This window comes from Mauremys reevesii, linkage group 8, assembly GCF_016161935.1.
Source record: "Mauremys reevesii isolate NIE-2019 linkage group 8, ASM1616193v1, whole genome shotgun sequence".
Taxonomy (NCBI): domain Eukaryota; kingdom Metazoa; phylum Chordata; order Testudines; family Geoemydidae; genus Mauremys; species Mauremys reevesii.
Genome location: NC_052630.1, coordinates 92,888,192 through 92,907,800, shown reverse-complemented (window position 1 = coordinate 92,907,800; position 19,609 = coordinate 92,888,192). Strand labels below are relative to the sequence as shown.

At 44.1% G+C, this 19,609-nt stretch overlaps 2 protein-coding genes across 11 annotated transcripts in view; one reads left to right on the top strand and one right to left on the bottom strand.

Annotated features, from left to right (window-relative positions):
- The window catches only part of TM2D1 (TM2 domain containing 1), a 34,352-nt gene extending 23,932 nt beyond the window's left edge, over positions 1 to 10,420 (bottom strand). Inside the window, exons 1-4 of the mRNA XM_039484594.1 lie at positions 10,076 to 10,420; positions 7,579 to 7,652; positions 4,409 to 4,517; positions 1,207 to 1,298 (exon numbers count right to left, since the gene is read on the bottom strand). Coding sequence (XP_039340528.1) covers positions 1,207 to 1,298; positions 4,409 to 4,517; positions 7,579 to 7,652; positions 10,076 to 10,233 — 433 coding nt within the window. The 5' untranslated portion in view covers positions 10,234 to 10,420. The remainder of the gene's footprint in view (positions 1 to 1,206; positions 1,299 to 4,408; positions 4,518 to 7,578; positions 7,653 to 10,075) is intronic.
- A 3,641-nt stretch (positions 10,421 to 14,061) lies between these two features.
- PATJ (PATJ crumbs cell polarity complex component) overlaps positions 14,062 to 19,609 on the top strand; it is a 207,016-nt gene continuing 201,468 nt past the window's right edge. For 6 of the 10 annotated variants that reach the window (XM_039485484.1, XM_039485474.1, XM_039485477.1 and 3 more), the window contains exon 1: positions 14,063 to 14,250. The gene's annotated coding sequence lies outside the window, so the exon portion shown is untranslated. Of the gene's footprint in view, positions 14,251 to 19,609 lie in introns of all 10 variants that reach the window. The other 4 variants (XM_039485476.1, XM_039485483.1, XM_039485478.1 and 1 more) reach the window with 2 other exon arrangements.

Below are 19,609 nucleotides of genomic sequence, written 5' to 3'. Positions count from 1 at the left end.
AGCTATTGCCCTCTTCGTGAAAGTCTTCCTTTTAAACCCTGTCTTTTGATCTTCTGGTTCCCAGGCCTTTTCCAGCACTGTCTCTTAACAGCCCTTGAGAGTTGAGGGAAAGTGGCTTATCTTGAACAATTATTTTCTTTTCTGCTGGTTTTCCTTCTAGCTCCCTACTGAACTCAACCAATGTAGTCTCACAGAAAACATCCCAACAACCAGGTCAGGATAAACAATATTCATAAATTACAGAGCAGCTCCATTTCTGTCACACACATCTTCCTACAGTATATCTTCTACTATATAAAATATGTAATACTTAGAATACCAATAACTGATTCATAGCCTTTATACAACTGATTTCTTACAGCGTGCTGTAAGTTATATAAATTGTTAACCTGTACTGTGTGAAAGTAAATACGGCATCAGTTAAGATTCTTATTGGAATGTTTACTGCAACTTTTCAGAGCTGCTTTTTTTAAAGTGACTGCACAGAACTGAAGAACATTTATTATTATAACTGATATTTCTTGGGTTTTGACAGCTGAATTTTCTCAGTATACATTTTTGTAATGAGAATATTACTTACTGAAACAACTTTAAATCATTACACTACCCTGATCACCCTTTTAGACACAGGCACTTGGACTGTTATCCAGGGAGCCCCATCATGAAGACAAAAGAGTGGAGGCCACACTAACTCTCTCGACAGCATTGTCCAAAGTCAGTCCTGGGGTAAGCAAACTCAATTCCCATAATTAATGCTTAACCATAACATATATTTTCTCATCAACAGATCTCAAACAATTCCACAACAGAGGGAATAAGGCTCAGAAAGGTTAAGTGATTAGTGCAAATTCATACAATAGAAGGGCAGCAAAGCTGAGAACAGAACATAGGCTTGCTGACTCTCAATCACATGTACTATCCCCTGAACTACAGCACCTCCCCTTTGTCACTACTAAGGTCAAGTGGAGTTATGTCCACTTAAATAAGGTCGGGATTTGGCCACAGAGCCATTCTAAACAGCTAAAACATGGACATGGTTCATTGCAAAAGGTTTTGCTTTTAAAGTGAAATAAGTACACTAGTTAGTAGATTTGAAAACACTGAGAATCAGAGGTCAGTAGTTAAGACATACGTATGCGTGTAAACTGCAGTCATATAGAATTAACATTTTATTATTTAAAATCAAAACAAGAAAAAAAAACTCACCTAAGGCAGGATACCCAAGATAAAATCTATCTGCTCCCAACCATCCAAGAAATAAAGACAGAGCCACTGCCACTTTGTATGAGTAACCATTTCTGCCAAAAGACACAAGTAAAGATGACTCTGGTTGAAACAAGATATTAAGTTGTGTATATTCTGAATAATTAAATTAGAAATGACAGTCAATTGCCTATTAAGCTTCCTTTTATGAAAGAGAAGACTTGTGTTGTTTAGCTTTCGAGGTCTTATCAGTTCTCCAAAGACTTATGCCCATGTTTCCCATTTCCCAAGTAATTTCATTGACTCTTACAGAACTCACAGTGCCTAAAGTTAAGCATCTGCAGGGCCTACATACATTATGCAGAGAAGAACATGCCGTGCCAATTTAGAGCACTCCTGGATTTGGAAACAACCTTTTCATATGGGAGCAATCAAGGAAAGACTCCCAACCTTTCTTGGTGGAGCACTCTAATGCAGAGTTCACAGGCTTTTCTTTGAGATACTGTGGAAGTCACTTGTTCAAAGTATGCCTGTTTACATATACACATCAGGCAACTGTATCAACTTTATTCAACAGCAACACAGAGAGAGATAGCTTTATCTAGTGGACTGACATACTGTTGAGACTCTAGCTCTGAATTCTATTAACTGATCTGCTACTTAGGCTTTGTCTACAGGGTGCTTTAGTCTGTACCAGAGGGGTGTAAAATTTTAGCCCACTCTAGCGTATCATGCACTAACTGGCCTGTGTGGACTCTGCTGGCATGCACTAAAAATTCCCTAGTGCATATTCATGTAGTACTGTTTGAAATGGGACTAGATTAATAGACGCTATTGAACTTTTAGTGCATTCAAGCAAGGTCACACGGGCCAGTTAGTGGACAACATGCTAGTGTGGATTAAATGTACATCCCTCTTGTGCAGACTAACACACCGTGTAGACAAGTCCTAAATTGTCACCTTGAGCAAGGCACAACCTCTGGTTCTCCACCATCCCATCTTTAAGGTATAACAACACTTAACTGCTTCAGAGAACTCACTGATGTTTGCATTTTGAAAGTGACAAATGTTATATAAATATCAATATGAGAATTCCATTACTTTAAAAAGGTATTTCTGAATACAATGTTCTTGTTTTAAATTTCATTCACTTCTTTCTAGTAGAGGACGGTCAAGTTCTCCAACAAAGCTCAAATGAGGCACTGAAAAAGCTCAGAAAAGCACCTGGAGTGATGGGTAGGTTTACTGTTGTAATATGAAATATGAGGATACCTGTGTAGAATAATATTACCATGACTTAAGGGATAAAAATGACCTTATAACAGACTGGTAATGGTTTTAACTATGCAGATATTCATTATAACTACCTGTATATAGACTTGACAACTTGTTATTCCTATGAAAGTTGGGAATATTAAAGAATTTACTCTTCCTAGAAATGACAGCACACTACATGCTTTGTGACATTTTTCAAGAGTGCACGCAAAACTCTGCCTGTAGCCACAGCTGAAATTTACAAGAGTTTTAAACAACTCAGCTAAAAGCTGCTTTCCTGTATAAATAGTCATGGGAATGGTGAAGCCAGGGAAATTCTTTTAAGTAATCATGGGAAGAATACTGCTTTTAGTGCCTAACTGAGAGGTAGCACAGGAGGGCTGTTCCAATTTCATTTCTTGAATTTTTAGTTCCCAGTTGTGAACCCAATAAAAATTTAACAAGCACAATACTGGGCATAATATTAATTCAGAAAAATCTAACAAGGTGAAAACCACCCTAGGAATTGCTTTATATTCCAATTAGGGAGGAGGGGGCAAATTCTACTGCATTAGGCTAGATTTCATCTTGTTCTCTGGCTTCCATCACAGATGTGGCAGAGAGCAATAATTCTGATAGAAAGTGGTGGTCACAATTCACTAAGCTAGCAGTTCACTGTGACTTGCTAAAATAATATGTTAGCCTTCGGTGTGTTGAGTTTAGACTGTCCAGCAAAATAAGTATAGACAAATTAGTGGTAGAACTGGACTGAGCTACACTACACTAACATTTCACAAGAAGATGGCTGAGACAAGCAAACTGATGAATAATAAGAATATAAAGTTAGAGGGAACTGGCTTTCCCACTAGTGACGTAGGCAAAGTTCAGCTAGGATTGCTGGAGCTATGATTTCCTAAGATTCTGCAGCTGGACAACAAAAAAGACCAACTTTCTAAAGAAAAGTCCTCCAGGATTCTAGTAAAGAGGAGAAACAAAGAACATCGATAAGTGCACTGTCATCTTTAGTGTTCAATATTGAAGAGTAAAAATAATAATTGCAGTGCTTAGAAAGAATCCAGACAACACTCTGCACTGTTCACAATCTGTATGTAGAACTAAGTCAGCTGAGTCATCTCAACTGACTACAGGCCCTTTAGAATGAAAAATGTGTGTTTGTAGACATCAAGTCACTCAAGAGAAGAGGTGAGAATTGGTTCCTGTAAAATGGATATTTAGGACTGCTGGAACAAGATTTCAGTCCTCCTAAAGTTCACATTTTCCATGACAAGAAGCATTTCTGTTTCAGGACAATCGTTCAGCTGAGTAGCTATTAACAGAACCAAAGGCTTACGCTATGTCTACACTGCAATCAAAGATGTGATTTGCATCACAGGTAGGCATGCCCGCACTAGCTTTAATCTATTTGGGATGCTAAAAACAGCAGTAAAGACACAGTCCTATGTACTTTAGAGTGGGCTGTACAAGCCTGCTTTGTACCCTTGGGTACACACTTACATTACTAGCTTGTGCTGAAGCCCATGCTACTGCGTCTTCACTGCTATTTACAGTGTATTAGATAATTTAAATCTAGCATCGGTATGCCTACCAGATCTGCAAATCAAACCTTCGACTGCAGTGTAGATATCCTCAGAAGCAATAACAAAGAAAAAAAATCTAGCACACAGGTAGATTTGCTTACAAAATTATACATTTTGCCTTTAAGCAATTTAACAGCTTTGTCAGAACATCTCTCAAGTTCCGTGCTAGTTAACTTAACATTTGTGATGCAGTGTTTCTAATAACTAATTCCTCTCACCTAATATACTAAAACAAAGTAGATTCATCTCTTTCCCTTTTCCCTCCCCCCTCTTGCCAACACATGCTACACCATTTAAAATTAGTAACATAAAAACTGAGGCAAACGTATAACAAAGCACAATAATTCACTTACACATTACGACATGCAATAGGTTTGTAAAATCCAACTTCCTTTCCAGTAAAGTTGTTTTCATTGCCACTGTGATCCTTACAAATAATATTTGGTGCTGGACGACATGGAACTGAGAACACAATGTAGATTATTTAAAATTGAGCTATAACAGGCCATACACAATGGTGCATATTGAGATTCCAAAAATGCAGAGTGAAAGAAATGATAAGTTCTACCTGTCCACTGAAGTGCACATAGGCGCCTACTCCATGGGTGCGCAGGGGCAGGAGCACTGATGGGAAAAAGCAGCCCCTCTACCAGAACCTCCCCCCCCTGCCCACTATCTGGCCCTGCAGATCAGCGCCTTCCTCTCCCTCCCTATTTCCTGCAGCAGATAAGCTGTTTCACGGTGTCAGCGGCATGGCGGGGGGGAATGAGGGCACAGCGTACTTGGGAAAGGGGGTGGAACTGGGTGGGGAAGGGGTGGAACAGGGGTGGGAAGAAGCAGGGTGGGGTCTTGGGGGAAGGGGTGGAGTGGGGGCAGGGCCTGGGCGGAGCACCCCCCAGCAGATTAGAAACTCGGTGCGTATGGAAGTGTGGATACCCAATATAATACACTGCTGGGTGTGACTGATGACTGGGTCTTTTGAACAGATACTATAACCTGTCTTGCATTAATTTCCCCTCCAGGATAAATGTTAAGCAAGCACACAAATCAGATGACTCACCTAAATGTTACAATTTCTAGATCCTTCAAGTTTTCATTTTACTGTGGGAATGGCAGAAACCAGCACAGTCAACTTAGGTATTTTTTCTCTCTATGGTAAAGCATTCTAATTGCTTGAGTGCATTTTATTTGGCCAGTTTCTCATCAAACTAGAGAGAAATACTGTTTTTCTTATTTTAAGTGGTAACTGCTAAGGTTAAGAATTAGAAAAAGTGATGTTTCCTAAAGTTTGCAGAACCCCACCTGAGTTCACAACTTGCCACTTTCTAATGCTGAAATCAGGCATTAAGCAGGACAACATTTCAGGTCTTTTTCCTTTATTTTAATTCTGACTTTCAGTACTTGTAAATTATGTCAGCCTGACAAACCTACAGGCCATCTCCTACATTTCTCCACTAATTTCCAAACCTCACTATTGTTCCAATAGCCCCCAGGGGCAAGAAGATAGTGTAGTCTTTTTTCTGAGATTGCCACTAGAAATTGGACTGGGACTAAAAACTCAGTTATTAGGCAAGTCTGGTAGGTGGAATCTGAGGCAAAGGTTGACTTTTGACTGCTATGTTATACCCATTCTGGTTCTGCATGAATGTGTAATGGGCATCACTCTGTGGGAAATCCAGGTTCAATTCCTATTCTGCCACAAATATCCTCTGTGACCTTGGGCAAGTCACTTCAGTCTCTCAGTGCCTCAGTTTCTTATCTGTAAAATGGAGATAACAGTATTACTCTATCTCACATGGGTGTTATGAAGATAAATACATTAAAAATTGGGAGGCACTCAGATACTATAGTGATGGGGGCCATATAAATCCCGTAGGTTGGTAGGTAGATACAAAGTTGTATTTTTGTTTAAGAAACAAAGAGGTTGAAGGTGGTTTTCTGATCTACTTAAAGAACAGGGCAGTAATTTATTAAAATGGTAAAAGCTACAGATTATCATCCAAAATGTTGACATCACTAAGGCTCCAATCCTGCAACTCAGTGGGATTATTCATACACTTGAAGTTAAACATCTGTGTTCACAGGATTGATGGGGGCTAAAATGGTATTTCAGAATAGGGCCTAGAGCTTCTGGCAACCCCAATGTGATTAGATTATATGGCCACATATGGATTTAACTTTTTATTGAGATGCCACTCTGGAGGAAGAGACAACGGATGTTGCAGGGTCCATTTAGAAGAAAAAGGGAGCACATAAATAGTCTGGGATTTTCTTAAAACTGCCTAGAGCTGAGCAAATAATTCACAAAGAACAATTTACTTGGTGAATTAATTTAAAATTAATTAAAATTAATAAAAAATTAATCTGTTAACCGAATGTCTGAGCTTATAACAACTTCCTGGAGTTTCTTTGCTGTTCAAATTTACTCTGAATTAGCTGTAAATTATTCAATAACTTGTTAGTTGTGACGGGTCTCAAGCCATATAGTATTGTTTCTGTTCACTCTTATAATCAGGAGCAGGGCTTGAAGGAGCACTTGGAGCATGGACGCTCTCAGAGCAGAGAAGATAATCAGGTTTGCAGAATTTTTTATTTCCAGTTTGTTTCCTGTATGCCAATCAAGAATTGTCCCTCTGCTGTAATGAGAAATCCTCTCCTCCCCCAATATTTAATACTATATCTGTGAATGCTCCACAGTGTAAGCTTGAAATTAGCTTTCTGTGGCCATCTGAGTTAGTAAAATTATCACTCAAATATTTGTGGAAAGTGAATGCCAGAGAGGTACAAACAGAGAAAGTGTGTTCAGTTTTAAATCTGAGTACTCCCAGAACATTTTTTGCATTATTTGCCCAGGTCTATAACTGTCAAGAGTCCACTACTTCACTTGGTCTGAGAACATCTTACAAGATGAACACTATTCTAAGTGAAATGAGTCACTAATTTAAGTATTTTTACCGGTGACACTCAGGTGACTACCAAGTAATTTAACTCCAACACACACACATTTGTCACCTCCAGAAAAAGATAGCTTAATAACAGCAAAAGTCTCCTGTAGTCGAGTGCTCACTGAAGAACATGAAGGTCTTCAAAGCAGTTCTATTTTGAAGTTTGTTCTTTTAGTAAATATATACTAAATCTAAGGGAGAGGGGTCATTTGTTTTAATTTTTATGAAAGGTAGAATCCTAGAGAGTATACATCCCAAGTCGAGGAGATCTACAGAAACCAACCAACTTCCACACCCCAAAAAAACAAACCAACCCAAACACTAAACAAACTACTGGACTTGGCTCTGCTGATTTCTGCCAGTGTTTTAAGCATTTTATTTAACACTCTACTGAAAACAAAATAAACCCATACCAGTTCTCTATACTTTCAATGGAACTGCATACAAAATGAATTCAGTAATAATATTTCATTACATTTCAAAATAACCAAGTTGCAGATCTACAAGGGCAGGATTTGAACACGTTCCTTGATAAAATCCTTTAATGAGACTGTATATTAGACTTCTGAAAGCCTTACCGTTTGCTGTGTGATTTGTACAATTCAGTGGTTCTTGTGTGCTATTGTCTATTTTGGGATCTTCACAAATATATGTTCAAATAATTAAGGAAAGCCATTTTTTGTACCAAACTCTAAGTGTTCTGTAACTCAATGTACCACACCCTCTTCACCCACCTAGGATTTGAGAGCTCTCAGTTCAGTCAGTTTTCCTTCCCCTAGTCTCATACAGCACTGAAAATAAACAGTAAGCTACTCTCAATCTTAACTATAGCAGAGCTGTTACTTTGCTATACAGTAACTCCTCGCTTAATGTTGTAGTTATGTTCCTGAAAAATGCGACTTTAAGTGAAACGATGTTAAGCGAATCCAATTTCCCCATAAGAGTTAATGTAAATGGGGGGGGGGGGGGGAGAGTTAGGTTCCAGGGAAATTTTTTTCACCAGACAAAAAACTATATATTATATAGATATACACACAGTATACGTTTTAAACAAACAATTTAATACTGTTCACAGCTATGATGATTGTGAAGCTTGGTTGAGATGGTGAAGTTAGAGGGTGGAAGAGGGAGGGATATTTCTCAGGGAATGCCTTACTGCTAAATGATGAACTAGCACTCAGCTGAGCCCTCAAGGGTTAACACATTGTTGTTAATGTAGCCTCTCACACAAGGCAGCACAAACACAAGGGAGGGGAGACAGCATAGCAGACAGAGACAGACACACACCTTGTGTGTGACAGAGAGAGATGCACACTGCCCCTTTAAGTAAGCTGACCCACTCTTAAGTGCATTATCTTTTTAAGAACAGGAGTACTTGTGGCACCTTAAAGACTAACAAATTTGTTAGTCTTTAAGGTGCCACAAGTACTCCTGTTCTTTTTGCGGATACAGACTAACACGGCTGCTACTCTGAAACTTATCTTTTTAAGTGGATCAGGAAGTTGAGATAGCAGCTGCTACCCCAAGCTCTCTATGTCTCTCTCTCCGTCAGTGTCCCCTCCCTGCTCTATATGGAGAAGGGGTAAGTAGGGTGCAGGAGCAGGGGGGACACCCTGACATTACGTCCCCTCCCTTTTCCCCGGCACAGCAAACACGAGTCTCTGGGAGCAGCTCCAAGGCAGAGGGCTGAACTGCTGGCAATTGATAGCCTGCTGGGTGGCTGCTGCACAGGGAACTTAGGGGAGTGGGGAGCTGATAGGGGGGCTGCCAGTCCACCCTGGTTACAAGCCCCCACCAGCTAGCTGCAATGGGCTGCTCTTCCTGCAAGCTGTGGACAAAGCAGGAAGCTGCCAAACAACATTAGAAGGGAACATTGCACAACTTTAAACAAGCATGTTCCCTAATTGGTCAGCAACGAAACAACATTAACCGGGACAACTTTAAGTGAGGAGTTACTGTAATACAGAAACACACTTCTCTAGGCTGCACGTTTGACTGCTGTTACCAATAACACCTGAAGGAAATATAAGTGGTTAACTCTTATAAGAAGAGTAAAAAAACCTTCTTTATTAAAAGAGGGAAATCGAGCACCTCAAAACCAGCTTTTATTTCCTTGCTTTTTAGGATGAGTGTCAATGCACACCAGCAGTCTATCAACTGATGACTGATTCACTGTCAAGTATTTGGTTAAAAAGAGGTTCCACCTACCAACACCACCCAACAGAATGTAAATTGATCATTTGAAAATCATAAACTGCCACACATCTGCACCAGGCTAATCTTGAACAGGGACTGAATTGTAAAATTTCCTACTTATGTTACTGAACTCCAAGGGCCAAATAAAGCAGGATGGGAAGTCAACTTTTCCTTGCTTACCTTCCACTTTTGATCTCCATTAATGTCAGCAACTGTCAAAAACTATCAACAATTAACTTATTGGAGGGAGAGGGTGGGAGCCAGATGTGACCTCCTTTAAACAGTCAATAGCTTCCCAACGGGAATATGTCACCCCCGTATTTCTACCTACCGCAGTCTGTAGATTCAAAACTACAGGCTGTTCCCTTTCCTCCCAAATTTTGCAAATGAATTAGGTCCTACAGAACCATCACCTCCGGGTGATTTGAACACTAACAAAACAAAAGGGAGACCCCTCCCCCCACCCAAAAAAACCCCCAACCACACAAACCCCAGGAAAGAATCCCTCACTTCCCCTATTACCCAGCTCAGTCACTCTCCTCAGCTACTGTCACTATCGAGCGCCTCAGAGATTTCACTACTAATGGGGGCAGGAAGAAGAGACCCCCCCAAACCATCCCAAGCAAAGATCTTGCACCCCTCACACCCAGCACGGAGGCTGATCTCAGCTGCGGTTACCTCAGAGAGGCCTGACGAGCCGGGGGGGGGGCATCCCATGGGATGGGGGGGCACTAACAAGCCTCGCCACACCCCGTTTGACAGGAGCACCAGGGGCTGGCCCTGGGACACAGGCGGGAGCAGCCCCAGAGAGACAGATCAGGCGTCACCATGGTAACCGAGCCCCCACCCCCACCGCACCCCCAGCCAGACTCAGGATATTGCCCCAGCCTCAGCTCGTCGCACTTGAGCGGGGGCTCCCCGCCGGCAACGCCCTCCGCGGCGACACACGCCAGCCACAGGACGCCCAGCAACCGGGCCGCCGCTTGACGCCTCCTCAGCAGCAGTAGCCGTCGCCTCGGCCGGGCGTCTATCATCATGGAAACCAGCCGGCCGCCGCCACGGCCTCAGCCTCGGCAGCCTCGCGGGGAAGGACGGCTCGGTGTGCAGCTGGGCACTTTGCCCACATCAAAGATGGCTGCCGCCTATTGTCAATCGCCCTGAAGGCAAGCCGTGCCCTTTGCCGAGCCTCCTCTGCTTCCTCTACCGGTGGAAGTCAGACTGCCCCTAGTCAAGATGGCCACCGCGTCCTCATTGTATTTAAAGTATAGGCAGCTCGGTTGCCCTCACTCAAGACGTCCCCTCCTCTCTATGGTTAGGAAGCTCGGCTGCCGTGGCCGCGAGCGCTTTGCATTGTGGGAACATGGAAGGGTGGGCAGGCGAGTGAGCTGAGGAGTGAAGGCTGGAGGAAGAATAACAAGGGAGAGGAGAGGCTGGAGAGGGAGAAGGGGCTGGGGACAAAGGTAGGGAGAATGAGAAGGAAGGGGGCTGGGAACAGGAGGGAGGTTAATTCCATCCTCCTTCCCCCAGGGATGAGCTGTCACGCTGGCCAAGGAGGCTAAGGTGCTGTATTCCAGATGCAGTCTGGAGGTGGGTTTGTAGCCACTGCTGACAACAGGCCAGGGACTAGCAGAGAGAACATGAAGTTCCCCTCACTTACAAACAGGGAGTTTTTTTCTCCATCCTTTTAATGGGCATTTCAGACACAAATAGGTGGGTGGGGGAAATCACATACAGAGGGGAAAAGGCAGCCAGTCCCTGAAAGTTAAAAAAACGAACCGGAGGGCAGACCAAAAAAATAAACAAAAAACAAACCCACCAATATGGTTGATTATTGTTGTAGAGGTTTGTTTTTAGTATGTCATTTTAAAAAAAAGTCTCTAGTTTTTGGCGGGATTGTGGATGGAGAGGAGCAAAAAGTGTATCTGCCTCATATTTTCCTCCAACCCAAACATTGCTCATTGGTGGGAGAGAAGTTCCTGGACACTGGGGGTTAATTTTAAGCACAATCTCCAAGACTATAACAGGGTTCAAAAAAGAACTAGACAAGTTCATGGAGGATAGGTCCATCAATGGTTATTAACCAGGATGGGCGGGGATGGTGTCCCTAGCTTCTTTTTGCCAGAAGCTGGGAATGTGTGACGGGATGGATCACTTGATGATTACCTGTTCTGTTCATTCCCTCTGGGGTATGTGGAATTGGCCACTGTCAGAAGACAGGATACTGGACTAGATGGACCTTTGGTTTGACCCAGTATAGCCATTCTTATTTTACCAAGACAAATAAAACGCAGCTAGACATTTTAGTGCTATGACAGATCAGGCAGGTTATAATTGGTTCTAACTGACACGCCCACAAGGTACAACATTTTTATCCTACAGCCAAGTATTATACAAAATTGTGTTCCACTTTTCAAAATGTCAAAGAAAAAACTAATGATGCCTATTGATCACTATAAATGACAAACACATTAACATCAATAAATACCTAGGCCCTGTCCAGACTAGTTTTTCCTACTATACAATTTTTTTCAAAAGAATTTAAAATCAACATCTGCAAATACAGATTAAACAAATAACCCAGACTCCAAATGTGGTTTATAATGCAGTTATGTCCAATCCACAATGGCAAAATGACATGTGCTTAACCAAACTCATTTAAACCTGTGTTGAAAACAGTTTCTTAACATTAGAAAAACTGTAGTGTGGAAATGACATCAGGCTCCCTGAAACCACAAATTCCAAATCCCAACAGGGTCATCTCTAGCCATCATTTTTCTATCCAAGGATCACAGAGTACTTCACAAATTTTAATAAATACAGAGCTTATCTATACACTGGGAAATCTTGCACCAATGTACCTGCACCTGTCCAAATCCCCATTGTTGATCTATTTCACTACTGTAAAAAGAGTCTTGCTGTTTCAAATGATGCCATATTGGTGCAGTGTCAGTTTTCAGCTGCTGAATTGGATAAAGGTGCTATAGAAATGCAAAGAATTATTACAAAATAGTTCAAATAAAAACATATTACCTACCTTGTCCTCTTTTTTAGTTTATTTCACATATATCTAGAGTTTATCTCTTACAGTGTTGAAGAAAACAAGTCAAGGCTTCAGTTACCAGTCAGCACCTCTGAAAACAGTTTGATTTTATAATGGTGGGTCAAATTTTTACCCTTTGAGATTATTTACTATCCAAGATGAATGGTAATACTTGCTTGTTTCTGCCTGTCTTTGCCTCTTTGCTAATGAGAGAATTTTCATGAATGTAAAAGAACTAGGGAACAATTTTTGAACCACAAATAATGTAATAATAATAATAGGAGATATACCAATCTCCTAGAACTAGAAGGGACCTTGAAAGATCATTGAGTCTAGCCCCCTGCCTTCACTAGCAGGACCAATTTTTGCCTCAGATCCCTAAGTGGCCTCCTCAAGGATTGAACTCACAACCTTAGGTTTAGCAGGCCAATGCTCAAACCACTGAGCTATCCCTCCCCCTAATGTAAATAGTTGATTTTGGATTTTTTTTTATTTTTTTTGGAACACAGTACAACTGGGAGTCCTAGGCACTAACATAATACAAACAATGATAATAATATATTATGTTTGTGTGCCACTGTTCTCTCTGTTTAGAATCAGAACGACTCAACTGTGTGTTCAAGTCCCTGTGCTGCTGATGGCTAATGGCCGGTCCTCTTTAGTTGAAGTGGTAGGAGCTAGTGCCTTTAAAGCAGGACAAGGCGAGTTCTAACTGTGTTGCTGTTATGAAGTTCCAGGCAACTGCAGTTTTTAGGTAATGACAGACATGAAATCCTAGCTAGCCACTGATTTGTTGCACTATGAAGATCTGATTGACCATTTCCAACAGCCTCGTCTAAAACTACCTTTTCTTTCCATCCAGATTTTTATGGACTATGTTTATAGGTATCAGAAAGTTCTTTGTCAAACACATCCTAAAGTCTTTTGAATGTTTTGCTTGGCTTTGTGTCCTCTTTCTATTTCCTTTTTATTACAGTCTAGAGTGACCAGATAGCAAGTGTAAAAAATCAGGACAGGGAGTAGGAAGTAATAAGTGCCTATATAAGAAAAAGCCCCCAAAATCGGGACTGTCCCTATAAAATCGGGACATCTGGTCACCCTGTTACAGTCAGTGAACCCCTGAATTCCAAATGGCAACTATGAGTAACTGTCCATGGACAGACTGAAATATCATGTTTTCAAGGATAATACAAAGCTTCCATCCAAAGCCCCAATCCTGCATGTGCTCAGGGTAGTGTCAACTCCAAATATCCAGAAATCACACAATTGGCTTTAAAACTCACGAGATTTAAAAACATCTTTGGGTTCACACGAGGGCTAGAAACTTACTTTTTTTGGGTCTTTTTATTTTTTTAAATGAAAGCTGAGATTCTTCTCTAACCACCTGAATCCAGGAGCTGGGGCTTTAAGAAAACCAACAAATATTACCAGAGTTGACTTTTGTTATGGCGAGCAGTGGCATTGAAATCAATGGGGCTAAGCTCAGCCTGTGTGTAAGTGTTAGTAGGATCAGGGGCCAATATGGTATTCAGGCAACGAGAGATCCTAGTTAAAGGACGCTCGGCTACAGTGCCAGCCCGGGTATGAGTTCAAGACCATGTTTACATGCTGGAAATGAAAGGACCCATTTCTTACACACACACCAGCTTTTCCATCCCCCATCATCCCCTTTGCTTGGGAATAATTTGTGCTTTTCTTGTCTCCCTCCACTCCCTTCTCCCATCCCTTGTTCCTCCCCCCGTTCCCTATTTCTCTCCCTACCTCCCTTTCCCCCTCCCGCGTCCTCTCTCCGCGATCCCCCCTGCCCTGCGCTGAGCCCCGCACGGCGCTGGCCCGCGGCCCGCAGCGCGCTGGGTAGGTGCGTACGCGGCGCTCGCCCGGCTGATTTCCTGTGTTGCAGGTGACGGTGAGGTGCGGTCAAAATCCAGCCGCTCGCTTCCGCCCAGGTGCGAGCGCAGGGCAGACGGCGACCCGGGAGCAGCCAGGCCTTTTGCAGCCCGCCGCTGCGGAGCAGGTATTACACCCGGGGGCAGCCTGGCTTGGGACCCCCCCATCTCTGTCCGTGTCCTGCCCCTTCGCTGGTTAACGCTCCCGAGGGTGGCAGGGGGCGGGGTGAACAACGGCTGGGGCTGGGCAGGTCAGGAACTTCCTGAAAGTTTGAGTTTCACCAATCGCCCCCGAAAACACCCCAAATCTCCTGAAGTTGGGCAGGATTGGCTTTGGCTCTGCGAAGCCCCGATGAGCCAGCGGCTGAGCTATCGGTCACTTTTTAATAAAGTGCCACATTCAACGTAGTGTTTAAAATACTCCCAAGCAGGGAGGGACCGTTCAGATTTAAGGCCCTTTTCAACAGCAGCTCCACTCTTTCCAAAGGGGTTTGGCCAGTTGGTTCTGGTTTTAACTCCCTCCTTTGTCCAAGACCTGCTTGGTTTGGAAATGGGGAGCTGATCACCTTCTGTTACTCTGGAAAAGATCAGAGGTCTCTGTCATGGGCTTAGGGGAGGGGGGGCAGAAATGACACATGGGTGGCATACAGGGTCATGTGCCACCCCCAGATTTCTGCCTTCCATTTATCTCAGAGCTTTTCAAACTGGGGATGGGGCATGGAGGGACGTTTGGCAGGAGTGGTGATGCCAGGCAGCTCAGGCCAGCCTCGGGTGGCAGGGCTCGGAGATAGGGTTGCCAACTTTATAGTACTTAAACAACAGACTTTGGGTGTTCAGTCAGTAGATTTGATTGGACACTGTCAGGTTCCCTTTTCGACCACCTTTTTGGTCAAAAACCAGACACCTGGCCACCCTCTCCAAGTTCTGCTGTGTGGGGCTATCTTGAGCTGCCTGGAGTCACCGCTTGCCCCCCTGACTGTTTCTCCACACATCCCCTCCCCTCATTTGAAAACCTCTGTACTAAATGGAAGGCAGAGATATGGGGGCATGTGACCCTGTGTGACCCCCCCCATAAACTCTGGTTTGGGGGGCAAAACTTCATCATTCTTCCCCCCCACTCCCAATCTCCACCCCTGCTGCATGTGAGTAGATGTAGCTGCCAGGATGTAAAGGGCTCTTTATTTTTACATCTGAGGAAAATTAGTTTGATTATTGTGGGGAGATTGGGAGGAAAAAGTAAAACCATTATCTGCACCTTTCCAGCTTTCCGTGTATTCTCTTTTCACATAATTTTTCTGAGGTGCTGAGTGTCACTAGCTCTCATGGATTCAGCTGAAGTTGGTGCTCAGCACTTCTGAAAACCAGGCCCCATGTGTCTTTAGACAGACTTCATCTCCAGTGCAAACGAGAGATGTTTTTTCCACCAAGACATCAAGCTCAATGTAAAGTCCTAGTGGAAACAAGACACCGTAATTTTTAACTCACTGTAGCTAGTCAAAGTAACAGCTACCCGTGCCTTTACTCCACTAGGACTTTACATTGAGATAGATGTCTTGGTGGAAAAAACACATCTCTTCGGCTGTGAAGACACAGCCGTAAATTTGTGGCAGGAACTGTCCATATTTTTGTTTATTGTATGCTTTTTGTCTTAAACAATAACCTGATGAGAGTCTTGTTTTTTAAAGCCATAATTCTTTGCTGATTAGGTGTGTTGGCTCCTGGACTGTGTAAGGTAACATTATCCTGTCACAGGGCTGTATAAAATAGCTTCTTTCCTTCTGCAGGATTCCAGAGTTGTTCAGAAAATTCTATGCACTTTTGGACAGGACACTGTATCTTTGCCAGGTCTTAACTTTTTCTGGTATAGTAATGTTGTTTAGGGGTGTGACTTTTTTGTGTGTGTGTGACACTTATATACTGGCAAAGGCCCTAGTGTAGCTGCAGTCATATAGGCATAAAAGTGCTTTTTCTGATGTAACTTATTTCACTTGCCAAACTGGTATAAGCTATACTGTCAAAAGCACTTTTTTGCTTATATAAGCTGTGTCCACACTGGGATTTGCCCATATCGCTATACTGGTGAGCCTTTTAAAAAAAAAAAAATAGTCCTGGCCTGCATCTGTGTTTGGACAGTACCTAACACACTTTGGATGTTACTGCAATTTAAATTAGAGTGTCACGCCCTGGAGACCTGAGTGCATTGCACATGCCATGGGCTCCTTGCATTCTTCTGTGAAATGTTTGCTGGTGGTTTGCAGATAGCTGGCTGGTCACATGATACTGTCCTTCCTTGTTTCCAGCTGCTAAATTGCACTGAAAAATGCTGAATACTTTCCTATTGTTACATAACCACATGAGTAATTGCTGTAGTTGCCACAAAGATGATGATCAATTGCAAATCAGAGGGGAGGTACTCATGAGATAACTTAAAACATGGAAAGGTTTGAGAACCCATGAACTACACTGTTTGTGTATAAACAGATGTATCAAGGATGTGTCTTTTGCTGTCCCCATGAAAATCTGCCCAAATCTGGCCAAGTTATAAACCTTTGAAAAATCATACTGGCTCTGGAACCAAAAACAGGGAACCTGCCTCTCCTGTGCTCTCAGTGGCAACCTGCTGGGCCCAGGCAAGGTGAAGAAAAGTTTCCTGATTAGAATGCAGAGGAGACAAGAGCTGGATTGCAGGGGATAAGACCAGGGCCCGATTAATGCATAGGCAAACTACTTGTGTGCCTACGGCCCAAATTTGTTGGGAAATGAGGGCCCCAACCTGAGTGGTTCTGAGACCCTGTGCATCAGGTCGCAATGTCATTCACTCAGATTTGGCCTGGCTGCACCATCATCCTGAGTGGCATGGGACAACATTAGCAGAGGTGCAACGCTGTTTTTTCCTAGGGCTCAGTGATGGCTAATCCAGCCCTGGATGGGTTGGAAGGGCAGTGTAAAATGGGACAAGAAGCCTGATAGAGTCTAGGATTGGAAGCTAGAGAGCATGGGAGTTGCAGTGGAAATGGGGGTGGAAGCAAAGAGGAGGAGACCGGAGAAAAGGAGCCAGGGGATAGAGAGAGAACTGAGAATGGTTGAGCAAGAAGATAAGCACTTAGAACAGGTGAGACACCGGGGATGAAAAGCCTGAGGAGGTGAGACTAGAATTAGTGAGACGAGGAGAATGGGATGGGATGGGGTGGAAACAGAACTGGACAGATTGTACATGAGGATCGCTTCAACTGCCACTGGCGTGTAGCTGCCTCTGCAATGGCTCCAGTGAACAGCTTAAGGCTGTAAGTGGAAATTTTCATTTGATTCTTTTTCTCCTGGACTCTTCTGCATATTTGGTGGAGCCAAAAGGGCACTCCCATTTTCCCTGCTTTAATCCTTCTCTCTTGAATCTTTACCCCATGTCATAACTACTGTTCTTCCACCCACTACAACAGAAACATGATTCACCTTCAAGACCATGTCAACACAAGCCTCTAGATGAGGTTTCTCTTGAATATGTGCTGCTTCCTTAGTGAGTCTTCAGGTTTCCTGCCAGACTGGATTTATTTTGTGGTGTGACAGCTCCTGTGTTTGAGCTGTCTTGATGGTGTTTTCAAGTTACTTCCACAATGGGATTGTTTTGCAGCTCCTATGAATTGTGTTTGGGGCAGGTAAAATTGCCCTGTTTGAAAATATCTTATGAGGTTTATCAAGCTAAGCAAGGTCAGGCCTGGAATATAGGAGAAAGTGGTGTTGGTGCTTCAATCTATTGTATTTTCTTCTGAGTTGATCAGGACCAAAGCCCAGTGTGGAATTAGATGGCAATTGTGCCTTTGGAAGTGCAGTATTTCACATGAAAAGTAAAAGTATCCTGAATAAAGCCGTGCAGTGCTCGTAGATTTCAGTCCAGAGGGATTTTCATAAACCTTTTTTGGGTTATGGGTCACATGGGTTTGCAGTCCCTGAATTTTGCTATGAGTTTTGGTTTAAAGTGACACCCTCCCCCACCAAATCTGTACGTTGTCTTAAAAACACCACATTTGCTTGGCTATAGGTAGAAGCCATGCAAACTACTAGGGTCTGTATGGATTCCACCAGAAACCTTAACTGTCCAGGCTGACCAAAATCATCACAAACCTCTCCTCAGCGGGGCTGGTTGTTAATGAATTAATCTTGTTTATTGCTCACACTGTATACTCCTGATTATCCACAAAACATGGGGGATCCAGGTTTTATTTGAATAATAGGGAGTTTGGATAATGGAGAGGGACTCCTCACAGGTATAAGGTTCCAACCACACGATCAGATTGCAGGATTGACAGCTGGGCTGCAGAGGGCGCCCTGTGCTACTGCTTCTGCCCTCTGATTATTGCAGGCGCAAGGTGTAGGGGGAGGCAGAGGCCCCTGGCCAGGACTCTGCTCTGCCCCGTCCCACCAGGACTGCAGCCTTCCTTGCACCTTGCTCCTGCAGGATCAGGTGTCACTGGCCTCTGCAGCTCTGCTGTCAAGGTAGAATTGCCCGGCATCAAGGAACACCTGGTCAGAAAGGGATCCTGGCAGTTCCAGTCAGCACTGCTGACCGGGCCATTAGAAGTCCGGTCGGTGGCGCAGCAGGGCTAAGGCAGGCTTGCTGCCTGCCCTGGGTCCACACAGCTCCCAGAAGCGGTTGGCATGTCCCAGCAGCTCTTGGCAGAGGGGCAATCAGGGAAGCTTTATGCACTGTCCCCGCCCCCAGCGCTGGCTCCACAGTTCTCATTGGCTAGGAAGCCATGACCAATAGGAGCTGTGGGGGGCATGGGCAGCATGCACCGCGCAGAGCTGCCTGGCCATGCCTCCACCTAGGGGCTGGACATGCTGGCCTGGAGCCGCCTGAAGTAAGCACCACTCACCTGGAGCCTGAACCACCAGCCCCAGCTCGGAACTCCCTCCTGCACCCTAACTCCCTCCCAGACCCCTCACGCCTTTCCACACCCCAACCCCCTGCCTGAGCCCCCTCCTGCACCTTAACTCCCTCCTGGAGCCCGCACCCCTTCCCGTATCCCAACCTCCGGCCCATCCCATAGCCCCCTCTGCACCCAAACTCCCTCCTGCATCCCACCCCTCTGCCCTAGCCCTGAGCCCTCTCCAGCACCCCTCATCCCCAGCCCCACCCCAGAGCCTGCAGCCGGAGCTCTCACCCCCTCCTGCATCCCAATCCTCTGCCCCAGCCTGGAGCCCCCTTCCATACTCTGAATCCCTCATTTCTGGCCCCACCCTGGAGCCCACACCCCCAGCTGGCACCCCCTCCTACACCCTAACCCCTGCCCTAGCCCAGTGAGTGAGGGTTGGGGAGAGCGAGCGACAGAGGTAGGAGGCTGGAGTGAGAGGTGGGTGGGGCCTCAGAAGTACTGAGGCAGGAGTGGGGCCTTGGGGAAGGGGTGGTGCAAGGGCGTTTGGTTTTATGCAATTAGAAAGTTAGCAACCTTATGTCACAGCCTTGCTCGTTCACTCTTGTGACAGCGGGGC